Source organism: Biomphalaria glabrata, chromosome 5 (genome assembly GCF_947242115.1).
Source record: "Biomphalaria glabrata chromosome 5, xgBioGlab47.1, whole genome shotgun sequence".
Taxonomy (NCBI): Eukaryota; Metazoa; Mollusca; class Gastropoda; family Planorbidae; genus Biomphalaria; species Biomphalaria glabrata.
Genome location: NC_074715.1, coordinates 11,181,107 through 11,193,623, shown reverse-complemented (window position 1 = coordinate 11,193,623; position 12,517 = coordinate 11,181,107). Strand labels below are relative to the sequence as shown.

The 12,517-nt window shown below is 34.5% G+C and overlaps 1 protein-coding gene and 1 non-coding gene across 2 annotated transcripts; one reads left to right on the top strand and one right to left on the bottom strand.

Moving 5' to 3' along the window:
* Positions 1–109: 109 nt before the first annotated feature.
* On the bottom strand, positions 110–7,620 carry LOC106062429 (KH domain-containing, RNA-binding, signal transduction-associated protein 2-like). Its single transcript, XM_013220701.2, has 10 exons — positions 7,481–7,620; positions 4,920–5,050; positions 4,698–4,814; positions 4,435–4,578; positions 4,154–4,266; positions 3,959–4,015; positions 3,698–3,851; positions 3,347–3,420; positions 2,922–3,013; positions 110–2,407 (listed from the first exon to the last, which is right to left on the bottom strand). Exons 1-10 carry the CDS (start codon positions 7,569–7,571, stop codon positions 2,295–2,297), a joined length of 1,086 nt encoding a protein of 361 aa, XP_013076155.1. The 5' UTR covers positions 7,572–7,620; the 3' UTR covers positions 110–2,294.
* Positions 7,621–8,054: 434 nt separating this feature from the next.
* On the top strand, positions 8,055–8,126 carry Trnah-gug (transfer RNA histidin (anticodon GUG)). Its single transcript has one exon. It is a non-coding gene; the product is annotated as a tRNA-His (tRNA).
* Positions 8,127–12,517: the final 4,391 nt, after the last annotated feature.

Here is a 12,517-nt window from a genome sequence, read left to right as displayed (position 1 = left end):
TTTGTGTTTAAGTCTTTTTTTTTTGGTTGTTGTCTTGTAGGTAGGTGCATGTGTGTAAATAAAATTTAAAAGGCAACCACACAAAACCAATAACTCAACAAACAAACAATTGGTTTTTGTTTTCTTGTTTATCATATCCATCAGCAGCACTTTCAGATAACTCTGGTAAAATCCTCTCAGCTGGTCTCTCGGGCCATCTCAAATGATGTATCAGTCATAATCTTTTGACAGTTGCTAGGTTCTGTCAAACAGTTTCCAGCGAGTTCTGGAAATACACATGACAACTGTTAGTAATAAACCAAAACTAACATGGTTAGCTCTAAGAACTATCAGTAAATAACAACCCACTAATGAAGAGGACACTATAGACATTAAATTATATACTTCTACATATCGCCTAGCCTATTAACATATTTTAAACTCATGCTCCCCTTTTTAGGGCATAATAGTTTTTTTTTTTAATTGACCTAGAATGTCAGAAAATTTAAAGCAAAACTAAGCTTTATTTTTAAACAATTTACTAGTATGGTAGATACTAAAAAGAGATACTATTTTAAAGTGTTTTTAAAAATCTTTTTTTAAAGAGTCTTAACTTTGATTAAAGATGAAAAGGCATTTTGATTCTTATGGACTTATCTTGGACAATTTAATAATAAAGCATAATTTAAATAATTTAGGGTATATTATGCCTAACTTTATTATTTAGAAGTCAAATTAGTATCCTACCAATGACTATGTCATTCAAAATGCCTTTTCTTATTGATGTTTAAAATCTTATTTACCTGGACTTTGGCTTTTTTTCACCTTTGCTTTTAATTTTAGGGCTTTAAATAAACCCGATTATTTAAAAGCGGTGTCCCTGTTTAATTTCAGGGTATTATTATCTGCTCTTCTTATGGTGTCTGTACATTGGCTTTCTTACACCTTTGGGTCACAGTAGACCTTATAATAGTGGTTAATATTTGAAGGTAGACAAATAATTGGCTATACAGCCCATTAACATCTTCTGGGACAAACATTAACATACTGCAAGTCAAGGAAGTTTAGCTTTACTCAAAGATATTGGTTTTCTTTAGTCTAGGTTTATTATGATTAATTTTTTTTACAAGAAATATTACAACAAAATTGATTTAAAAATTGAACTGTGGTGGGCTTAACGAATATATACTGAACGTCTTTAAATTATTTTGAGTAACAAAATTTTTATTCATCTGAAATGTTTATAACAAAATATTCCAATATCTTTCTCAAAGATTATGGTATTAACAAATACATTGAAATAAATTCTTTAATGTCTAATACTAACAGGATTAAACTTGAAACTTTTTAATGAACTGAAAATTTCAGAAAAAAAAAAGTTTAAGTAACAATTTTAAAAAAAGTAATTGTATATCAATAAGAATCTTTTTTTTTCTTTCTTACATTGGTTTTATTTTGAATTTTTAGTCTTAACATTAAATTCAAAATGACTTTTGATAAAAGTGTCATGCAGAATAAAACTTACATTGACCCTAAAGAGTTTTTATTAAGTTTGACTTTTATTACTGACCAATGAACAAAATTAAACTGAATACATTGTATTGAACAATACTTAACACTTTTAGGAAGAACTGAAATACAACTTTTGCTGGGTTTTAAAAGAGAAATGAAGTTTATGTACACATGAGTTAAAGATACCTTATAAAAAAATGAGGCGCGTGAGGGCACCTAAATGTATTGAGTAAAAAAAATGTTCACAATATTGATTTCACTGACAAAGTTGGGTTAAAATAGAATTGAACAATAAACAAGCTAAATCTACACTGAATTTACAACATTAAAGGACATAGTATTTACTTGAAGGTTTAAAACTTAAACATTAAACGAAGTAAAACAATATGGTATTAATAGTAATGATAGCAGAACATTTATGTCATTTTAAAATCATGTCATAAAACAACTTTTATTTAAAACCCACAACTAAAATGTTATTCAGGGAATGATGGTCTACAATAAAATGCATTTAACTCAACAATTTTATACATATCTTGGACAGTTTTGCTTTGAGGTTCACATAGCCATATAACATTAAATTTTACCCAACCATATACTTTATTTCAACCCTTTATATTGTTAGCTAGCTTTTAGGTCTTACTAGAAACTAAAAATGCCCCCTATAGTGTACCTCAGTAACTTGCTGAGAACAAATATGCATTCTGTGAACCTATCTGGCCATGGCAGTGAAAGTGCACAAAATAATGCCTTCGGAAGAGTTGACCTATGGTTGGACATAGCCCTCAAAAGGCTAGTGCAGCTCAGTAGCTTCCGCTCGGAGCACTCCTAGAGTAAGGGTGGGCACGGGTTGGCGCCCTAGCAGCTCCTCGAGTTGATGGTGGGGCTTTGCCACCAGCAGTACCCCAGCTTTCAGCTGAAACGATAGAAGAAAAAAAATGTCAGGTTACAAAATCCACAATTGTATACCGTTGAATATTCACACATAACCAGGATTTAACTCTCGAAGCGTCTTAAAATACTTTCTATCACACCTACGAAATTTAAGCATTTTATAAGCATGGTTAGAAAATGGTCAAAAAAACTGACATAAAAAGAAGGTTGGTAGCCACATAACTGTATATTTAGGACAAGGAATACTACAGATCATACATTAAGCACCTGAAATTAATTTAGCTGACTTGGGCCCTGATCTAATTAGCATAATTTTCCTTATTGACAAAGAAGCTTGTTTGGTGAACTGTGTGAGAAATATTTTTAAAGCTATAACAATTAGTTTTTTTTTTAGTTAATTTGAATAGCCCATTGATTTTCCTTTGAAGTTTTTTTTTCTTCAGTGAATTGGCCATCCTTTCAATACAAGGTTGTGATGTTTCAAGGGTTAAGAAAGAAAAAAAGTTATAAAGCCAGACAGATGAAGTCAAATTTACCATATTCTCCATAACCTCCAGCACTACCATATGAGTCATATGCAGCAGCACCACTTGCTGTAGGGCCATATTCATAGTAAGAACCATCTTGCCTGCAAAAAGAAAAAAAAATTAGCAATTTAAAAAATTTGTAACACAAAATAAAAATAGAATAATGTACTTACTTAGCAACTTAAAGTTACATAAAAAAATGTGACTGAAAATAGTAACAGTATTATGAATAAAAAAATTAAATATTCCAAGTAGTAAAACTGCTCTACAGATGAATGAGCAGAAAAAAAAAAGTGATATAAAAAAAACAACAACATGCATTTGTAGACAGATCTACCTGTTTCAAAATTGAGCCAACATACAAAAACCAAATGACATTTTATATGCATGCTTAAAAAAACCCATAAAAATTGCAAGGCCTTCTAAAAAATTACCCAGAAGAATAGCTTTGTCCATAAGCCTCCTCATAGGATGCATCATAATTGGCTCCATAACCAGATCCATAGCCCTGAGGAATAAATAACATGATTTAAGCCAAAAATATTATCAATATTTTTTCTTCAATAACAAATAAAACGTTTTAATTATGTGCTTTTAAAAAAAATTTGTACAACAGACCTCCAAACAATGTTGCTCTTAGTATGTTTATAGGAAATAATCACAACTATTACAAACCGTTAAGTGAAGTGGTTTAAAAATATCACACTAGTAGGAAAACCTTTAGTTAAACAACCAAAACATTTTTCTAGAACAAATACAAGGATATAAAACACGATCAAACCAACCTGTGAACTATAGCCATCATAACCAGCAGCAGGAGCTGCAGCTCTGGCTCCTCTGGATGGGGCACCTCCTCTTGTTGGTGGTGCTCCCCTAGAGGCTGGTGCCCCTCTAGGTGCTCCCCTTGGTGGTGGTGCTCCTCTAGTAGATGGCCCTCCTCTGCAAAACATTAGAAGAAAAAAATATATGCAAGCCATGCAAAAATTTTTTAAAAAATTATATAAAAAAGTTTTAACACCTAAAACACAGAATTAAAACAAACAAACCTGCCAGCAGGTGGTGGGGCAGGTCCACTTCCACGACCACGGAATCCACCACGACCCCTTAAATATAGATATATATAAAAACGTTAATTTACAAAAAGGATTTCAAAAGCTAAAAAAACAAAAGATAAAATGCTCTTAAAACAGTCATGTCAAAAAAATCTAATTACAGTAATACATCTGTAAAAGTTGACTCACCCTCTCTCTGGTGGCCCTCCTCTAAATCCTCCACGGCCTCTTGGGGCACCACCTCCATTCATGCCCATTTCATCCATAACCATATCACCTCCGTACATTTCATCAGCCATATCCTAAAATAAAGAGCATACGATAATACCACACATAAAAACTTTGAAAGATTCTAACACTTAGCTCTGAAACACAACTCTTCATCTAAGTTTGTTGAAATATTGCAGAAAACAAAGACAAGCAGGGAAAAAAAAGCAAACCAGCTGACAGTTCAAAATACAAAAACTTACAGGAATGACAAATTTCCTTAATTCAACAAGAGCCCCTGCAAGTCTGTGGTAACCATCTGTGATATCAGTGAAGCACTCAACCAAAACATGAAGATCTTCATTTAAATGTGCGTATTTTCCACCTTCCTTGCGAAGTTCCTCTTCCTATAAAGGAAAACAACAAAAAACACAATCAACAATAGAGTATTTAATCAGAACTAGTATCATCTCAGATCTGCTCCTTATAAGTTCAGGAGACATTTATTGGGGGTAACAAATCTCACCTTTTCTTTTTCACGCATTGATCCTTTACCCATGACGGCCATTTTACAACCAGTTTGGTCCTGTAGAGCTTTTAGTGTTTGACCTTTAGGACCCAACAGTTTACCAACAAAGTTATACTGAAAAAAAAAATACAATCAAACAAAGTTTTTATATAACTTACAAATAATTCATTATACATTGCTGTAAACACATTCACGTGACAAAATTTATAATGTACTCACTCTTGGATGTTCCTTTACTGGTATTCTAATTTTAAGTGAACATTTCTGTTGACGGTCTGTGTGCAAATCATACATAGCCACAAGAGGTCTTTCTTTCTTGTCATCTTCACCTTTTGTTAACCTGTCAATTTCTAGGGAAAAGTAATAAATATTTGAAAATGTATGCAATAAAAAAAATTTCATTTCAAAAGCTTTAAGCAAACTTATTTATAAACAACAGGTTAAGGTGGTTTCTTTAAAACTAAACCACCTCCAAAGCCCAATAGGTTATTTAGTTTGCACATCATTATTAAAGGCTGTCTAAAAATGAACAGTGAATTATTTAAGTTAATTTAAAGTTTAAACATAATGACAATACAAATTAATAAATCAGATTGACTTTGACCTTTCTTAATCTCCCTAATATAGAATGCTAGATATTTTTCTAGAAATATTGGAATCGTCTAACAACTTCAGTTATTAAACTCAAAGTACTGACATATTTTATGTGTGTTAGAAAATAGCTAGCAGACATGCATACCCCGAATATCCAGAATGTGGAACACTCAGCAGATTGAAAATGTGGAATTTTGGGCCCCAATGTGGAACATAAACGCGTTTACGTTTGGCAGCCTCATTGTGCGCAATAAATAAATCATCAATTACTACTAAAAGTAACAATGCTAGTTTGCTTCTTATACATTAAGTATCTACAATTGATGAGATTTAAAATGATTTAATTAATCAACAGAATAAGAAGACAATGCAAATAATAAACTTCAACCCGCAACAGTTTCATACTCGTCTCTAATGTTAAACGGAATCGATAGTCATCCATTTCTGCAAACAATGGTGTATAACTTGACATATTTACAAGAAGCTTTTAAATAGAAAATGGGTCACCCTAAAGGTGAAGTGAGACAAAAAAAATAAAGACTTTCAGCTGGACTGAAACTATTGTGAAACTGGACTCGATATTGTGATTGTGAGTGAAGACTTGGACTTGAGTAGGGAGGTGAAATAAAAAATTGGATCTTTGAAAAAACAATTTTTCGTTAGTACATCATTAAAATACTTATAAAGAACTTTCCAATGGTGTTTAAATTATGACTGTATGTCTAATAGTTAGAAAGTTATGATTTTTTTTGTGTCGTTTTGACTTAACATTGTTGACATGGAACAAGTAAGATGAGTCATCATGAGAGCGTCTCGCTCGCTAAGCCAGCGAGACACCCCCCCCCCCCCGCTCAAAAAGTTGGAATTGAGTTTCGTAGAGGATAAATCTACTTATTAAATAAGAAATATAATAGTAGATTTAGTATCCATAGTAAATTTCTAGCTCACAAATCTGATTTCATTTATATTTATGAACTTTACTTGTTTAAAATGTAAATATTGATGAAATAAACAAATTATCGGGTCTAGATCTACAAGAAATGTCAGAGAGGCGGGGACAAAATGGCGGCGTTCTGATGGCAGAAAATAACAAAATATTTAAAAAAGTGGGATCAAAATCATCTGAAACAATTATTTTTCAAATGCGCTTTATAATTCATGGAACGACGATTAATACATAAAATCTAATTGAATATATCCAGAATATTAGGCCTTACATAGCCTCCAGTGGTTTTACATTGATGAAATTTTCTTATCAAAATTCAGTAAATTCTGAAAATCCCATAGCCCCCAATGGTAAACCGTATTTTCAAGTTTTTGAGAGATGCGACAGAGATATCGCGATAAAACATGGTAGAATTATAGCCAGGCATGATATCTACCGTGAAAAAAAAAATGAATCATTGATCATTTTCCTGGACCCTGTATTGCTAAAAACAAAAAATGATTATTTTTTATAATAAATGTAAAAATGACAAATAAAAAAAAACGTAATTAAGCTTTATATAGGCCATTGTCTAAAGTAATCGATAACACAAGTTTAAAACTTCTCACATTTCATTCAAAAGTGTACTAAATTTGCAAGTGTGGTTTATCATTATGTGAAAAAAAGTCAAAAACGCAATCTCCCTAATATAGAATCTCAAGTTTATCGGTCATTTTTTACTTTCACACTTCCGCGTTTTTTCGCCTAGCTAACTTGAGCATAGACACACTTACCCCACCACTCTAAATGTTTTCTTTTTTACATAAAATGGCTCTCACTGACGTCAATGTGGTTGGTTCAACTGGTTGAGATTTGAGACAGTTGAGTTTCACATTCAGGACAATCAGGATTTAGATCTACTTGAAAAATAACTTTTTTTTGTCTGGCACTGCTATAATAATCATGCAATAACAAAAACTATGCTCTTAGACAAAGGGTGCGATGACTGCAAGCGGTAAAAAAATGTTGCTGTGCGCAGATCTAGATCTAGTCTGACCGGCTTTTGGTTAGACCAAGAGCCAAGAGTCCAAGACTGGACTGTGGACAACCATTTTTAAATGGTAAAATGTAAAATTTGAGTTTGAGTCTTGATGAATGATTGACAGTCTCTAAATTAGTCATTCCGAGATATGGGACAGATCTACATAAACGAACGTGAATCAATCTGATTATCACAGTTAAATGAATTAGATATGTTTACCTTGTGCTATTAATCTGTTTGCATGTGAATTTGGGTCTGTTTGTTTAAGTTCATTTTCCAATTCCTCTCGATACGTTCCCGTCTGCGCCATTTTATGTTAGATTTTGAAGCGTGTTTTAAAGAAGTCCAGGTTTTTTATTACAAGGACTAACGGAAAAATGGCAGTCAGTAAACAAATATAAGTTAGCTTCACATAAATAAAAAATAAATAACTAAGTACAAAGTTTGTTCATCTTAATTATAGAAATAACAAAAATTATTGTCGTTTAGCTTGATTTCCAAGTTAAATTAATTAATAAAATTGAAAAAGGTAATTAGTCTAATTTGAAAAGGTAATTAGTCTAATGAAAGCCATCCTGGCAAAACATATCTCATTATATAGATAGAGACACATTTCGGTAAATCTAATCATTATCTTTTAAAGGCACTATAATATAGTTCTAATATATTTATAAATAAATATCATATATTTTAGAAAAAAGATATTGAATTCTATATATTTTTAAACAAGATATATATTTTTTAATTAACAATGTTATCTTTAATTTTGCAAGTTGAGTGTGCTGGCGTACTGGCCGTGATCGTATAGTGGTTAGTACTTCGCGTTGTGGCCGCGACAACCCAGGTTCGAATCCTGGTCACGGCAGAGGCTGTGTTGTCTCGCACGTCCAAGTCAGCAATTTTTTTTAGTTGTTTTTATTTTCGGATTTGGAGAACTCGCATCTCAAAAATAAAAATTGAATTTTTATTTGTTAAAATATATATTTTTTTTTGCCAGTCATGCCTTCACTTGTCTGGGGTAAAGGTCGTGTATATGATTTTTTTTTAAACATTAGATGATGACTGAGTTAGCTCTTACTCAAGTAGGCAATAATAAAAGCGGAGGCCTACATTTTAGTTAAATAATTAAATAGATTTATAATCTAATTTTCTTTCGTTTTCTCTTGGCTCTGCGTCGGATCTAAATCCCCCACAATGCCTTAGTATGTTGAAACCAACATTCATAACTGAATCATGACTGAATAGATTCTTACTACATAAAATTTGAATAATGATGTAATTCAAAAAGTACAATTAGGGAAAGAAAAAAAAAGGAAAATAAAAAGAAAGGAGGACTGATAATGTGATATCCACCACAGTGGCGTAGCTAGGTGGAGGGGGGGGAGAATTTAAAAATCCCCCCGGGCCCCCACTTGAAGGGGTCCCCAAATGAGTGTTTTTTTTTTATTAAAAAAAATAAAAATTAAATATTACGCAGAATGCAGGAGCCCCCCAAAGATGTCAAAACCCCCGGGCCCTCTAAACGATGGAGAATTCCTAGCTACGCCCCTGATCCACCAGTTTCTCAAATTGGAACAATCCCCACGTGAAACAATGGCTTCCTGGTAGTGTGGTTTGTCGTCTAGTAGGTTCCGGACTCGGATCATCTTCAATTCGTGAAGGAAACCCGAAGCATATAAAACTAACAAACAATGTGATGGACATGTTGGACTTGGCTAGCGGATCTCAGTTGAATTTTCACCCCTAAGTTAGACTTAGATCAGACCACATCGGAAAGAGATCGTTTTGGTCCTAATAACCAGCTGGATTGATTAATCGGATTTGGTTGCATAAAAGGATTGGTTTCGGTGCTTTAGGATTAGGTCCAAGTAACTGGACCCGATTGAATATCTATGGTTGGACCCGACTTTATATCTATGGTTGGACCCGATTGTATATCTCTGTTTGAAGCTTTGCATTAATGTTCCAATTCACGGACGTTTCCTATGGTCTGGGGTCTAGTTGTGATCTTTGTTTTAGCCTATCTTCTTCTTCCTCATTGTCATTATTATGTTAGAGCGTTCAGATTTTTCTTCTTCTTCTTCTTCGTTCTCATTGTTATGTTGGAGTGTTCAGATGACTAGACCAATACATGAGATGAACTGCGCAGTGGTTTCCAAATCAGGGAGCTCTCCATATAGTTTTCTTCCTATTCGGGTGATTTGGGGCCAGTGTCTTATACGGGCATCTTGGTAGAGATAGCAGTTTTGAAGGACGTGGTCGGCATTCTCTGGTGATACTACATGGGCAGATTTCACTGGTTCCAATTTTGAGCTTCCGGTACATGTGTTGTCGCATTCTGTTGTGTCCGGTCCTGAGTCGAAAGATTAGACGTTGGTCTTGACGCTTAAAGTAAGCGTCATCTTTCTTGTGATTTGGATGAGAGCTCGTCCATTTCTCATTTATTTTATTTACAATTAATTTCTTCAATTCTTCTGGATAGAGTGCAGAGTTTATTAGTGAGCTGGTTCTCACACTCTTGGCGAGTGTGTCAGCCTTCTCATTTCCTTCTAGTTCTATATGAGCTGGGATCCATTGAATAAGTTTTTTTGCTAGAGCGTTCAGATGACTAGACCAATATTATGTGTGAGATGAATTGTGGAGTGGTTTCCAGTGGTCGAAGTTTTGTAACTGATTTTTTGCTTTCATTTTGTTTATTTTTAGGTGAGATTTTAATACTAAACCATTATTTGCCCCAGCATAGCCAAGGGAGTTTTGAGTTAAAAAAAACAAACCCTATCAGGGGGTTTTGCAGTTAAATTCTTCTATTATATAAAACAAAACAAACAGAAAATGTAAACGACAATCCCCAAATTCCAGGAGCATAGCTAAGGAAGATTTTGATTTTACCCCCCCCCCTTTTTCCGAAATTTTCGATAAAACCCCTTCTTCAGTATAAAAAAAAATTACACACTCAAAATTCTATGAGCGTAGCCAAAGGGGTTTTGAGTTTAAGCCCCCCCCCCCTTTTCAGGGGGGTTTGAAGCTAAAAATACCTCTTCAATATAAAAAACAAGCAAACTAGCAAACTACGCACACAAAATGCTTTGAGCGTAGCCAAGCCAATGTTGGGTTTTGAGTTTAAACCCCCCTTCTCAAGACTGCTTTTTTTTAAATTTAAAAAACCCCTCCAGATTGTTTTGAGTTTAAAATCCAACTAGAGAGAGTTTTGAGGTTAAAAACCTCTCTCTTCAATAGTATTCTAAAGAAAACTAGTTACCAAATTCTATGAGCGTAGCTAAATGGGGTTTTGAATTTTAAAAAACAAAACAACTCCAGAGATTTTTTAGTTTAACACCCCCCAACAGATGATTTTGATGATAAAACTTCCCTTTTCGATATAAAATCTAAAGCAAACTACAATCACCTAATTCCAAGAGCGTCGTCAAGAGAGGTTACACATTTTACCAGTGGCTGGGCTTCATTAATGAAGTGCAATGAATAGTCATCTGCCAAAATTGAAAAACACTAAATGTGGCTCAACAAAGATGGCTGAGACGGATTTTAGGAATCAGTTATAGAGATCGGGTCTCAATCAAAGAAATCCTATGCCAAACTGGGAGTCGACCCCTTAGTAAGCTTGTGACAGAGCGTCGCATGAGGTTTGCGGGTCATGTTCTTTGACAAAATGAATTACGAATAATAAGAGTTGCGATGACATCCTAGTACAACTTGGCGCCACACTTTCATGGAGGTCCTCAGAGCAGGTGGCAAGAGGCTTCAGACATTGCCAGTAACAGATTGCCGCCCAATGCGCCGAACGGCGCTGGAGGATCTAAGTCAGTTTTTGAAATAAAACTTTTTAATAGCAGGATAATGCACTGTCAATGCCTCAGAATATGCATTTTGTTGACTTTCAATACCCAAAATAGCGCTTGGCGACGGGGCGGAGCTCCTCCAGAACCCCTTGCTGGCATTGGCGGGGAGTCAACTAACTCCAGGATGAGCCTATGAAGGGTCAGAATGTAATAAAGATTAATTATGTACACACACACATACATATATTAGTCCCCCTCCCCCCCCCCCGAAAAAAATCCTGGCTACGCCCATTCCATATATACAGAATAATTAATTTCCCTTGTCCGTATAAAATAAATTACCAGTAATTTTTGACTAATTGTTGTTTTTTTTTAATTGATCCATGTATTGTCTTTGCCAAATAATAATTTAGGGTTATGGTCAACTTGATCCGCGAATGGGTGTGGGAGAAATAACGCGTACAAACTTTTTACCAGACAGAGTGAGTTTATATAAGCTTTGTCAAAAAGATATCAGCGTAGTAGCCTACAGATGGTAACTTGCAATGGCAACTACTAAGGCTCTAACTAATGCACTATAGTGACATTGATTTGCTTCACTACGCTTCCAATCCTCTTGTTGAACCAGTGGTTCCCAAACTTTTTTGTCTCGTAGACCCCTGGGGGTCTATATAGACCACTTTGGGAATCACTGATCTAGACCTACCTATTTAAAACTTTTTAAAAATCAATTCTCTGTTTTAACTCTCTCGTTTTTGTCTGCCTTTGGTGGCCCCCAAATGAAATAGACAAATAAAAAATAAACAGCTAAAAAATAAAACTAAGCAATTTATTAAAAACCGTGTGACTACAATACTATCGGGCTCATTTCACTATTTCTTCTCTAAAAAGATTATTCGGAGTCAGAGGCATAGTAAGGGGCAATAAAGTACCTTGCCCCGGACGCATGTTGTGCTCACTACGCCTCTGCTTTGATTCCTGGCGCTACAGGCCATGGATGGCTCTGACCTGCCTCAACACATCCCTCCAATCAGATCTCATTTGTGCCTTTCGTCTCCATGCCCCAAACCCAAGCTGTTGTAGATCTGCCTCCACATCATCAATCCATCGCATTCTTGGTCTGCCTTTGGATCGTCTGCCTTTTGGTTTTTGCCGGTATACAAATTTCGCTCCTCTGTTCACTGACATTCATTCAATTGACCTGCCCAACGTAGTCTGTTCTTTCTTATTTCTGTCACTATCGGTTGGTCAATATGTATGGTTAATTTTGCTAGTTAATCAGTTTCAGTTGTTGGTCTTTCGTGGCACTTTGTAAAATGGACCGAAAATGGATTTTTTTTCGAAAAGACTAAAAATTTAATTGAAACTATCGTTTAAAGAGTCTTAAATATATAAATTAGATTATTCTTTCTTTGAGTAAAATGGATTTACAATTCATGCAGTGCGATGCACGTGTAAC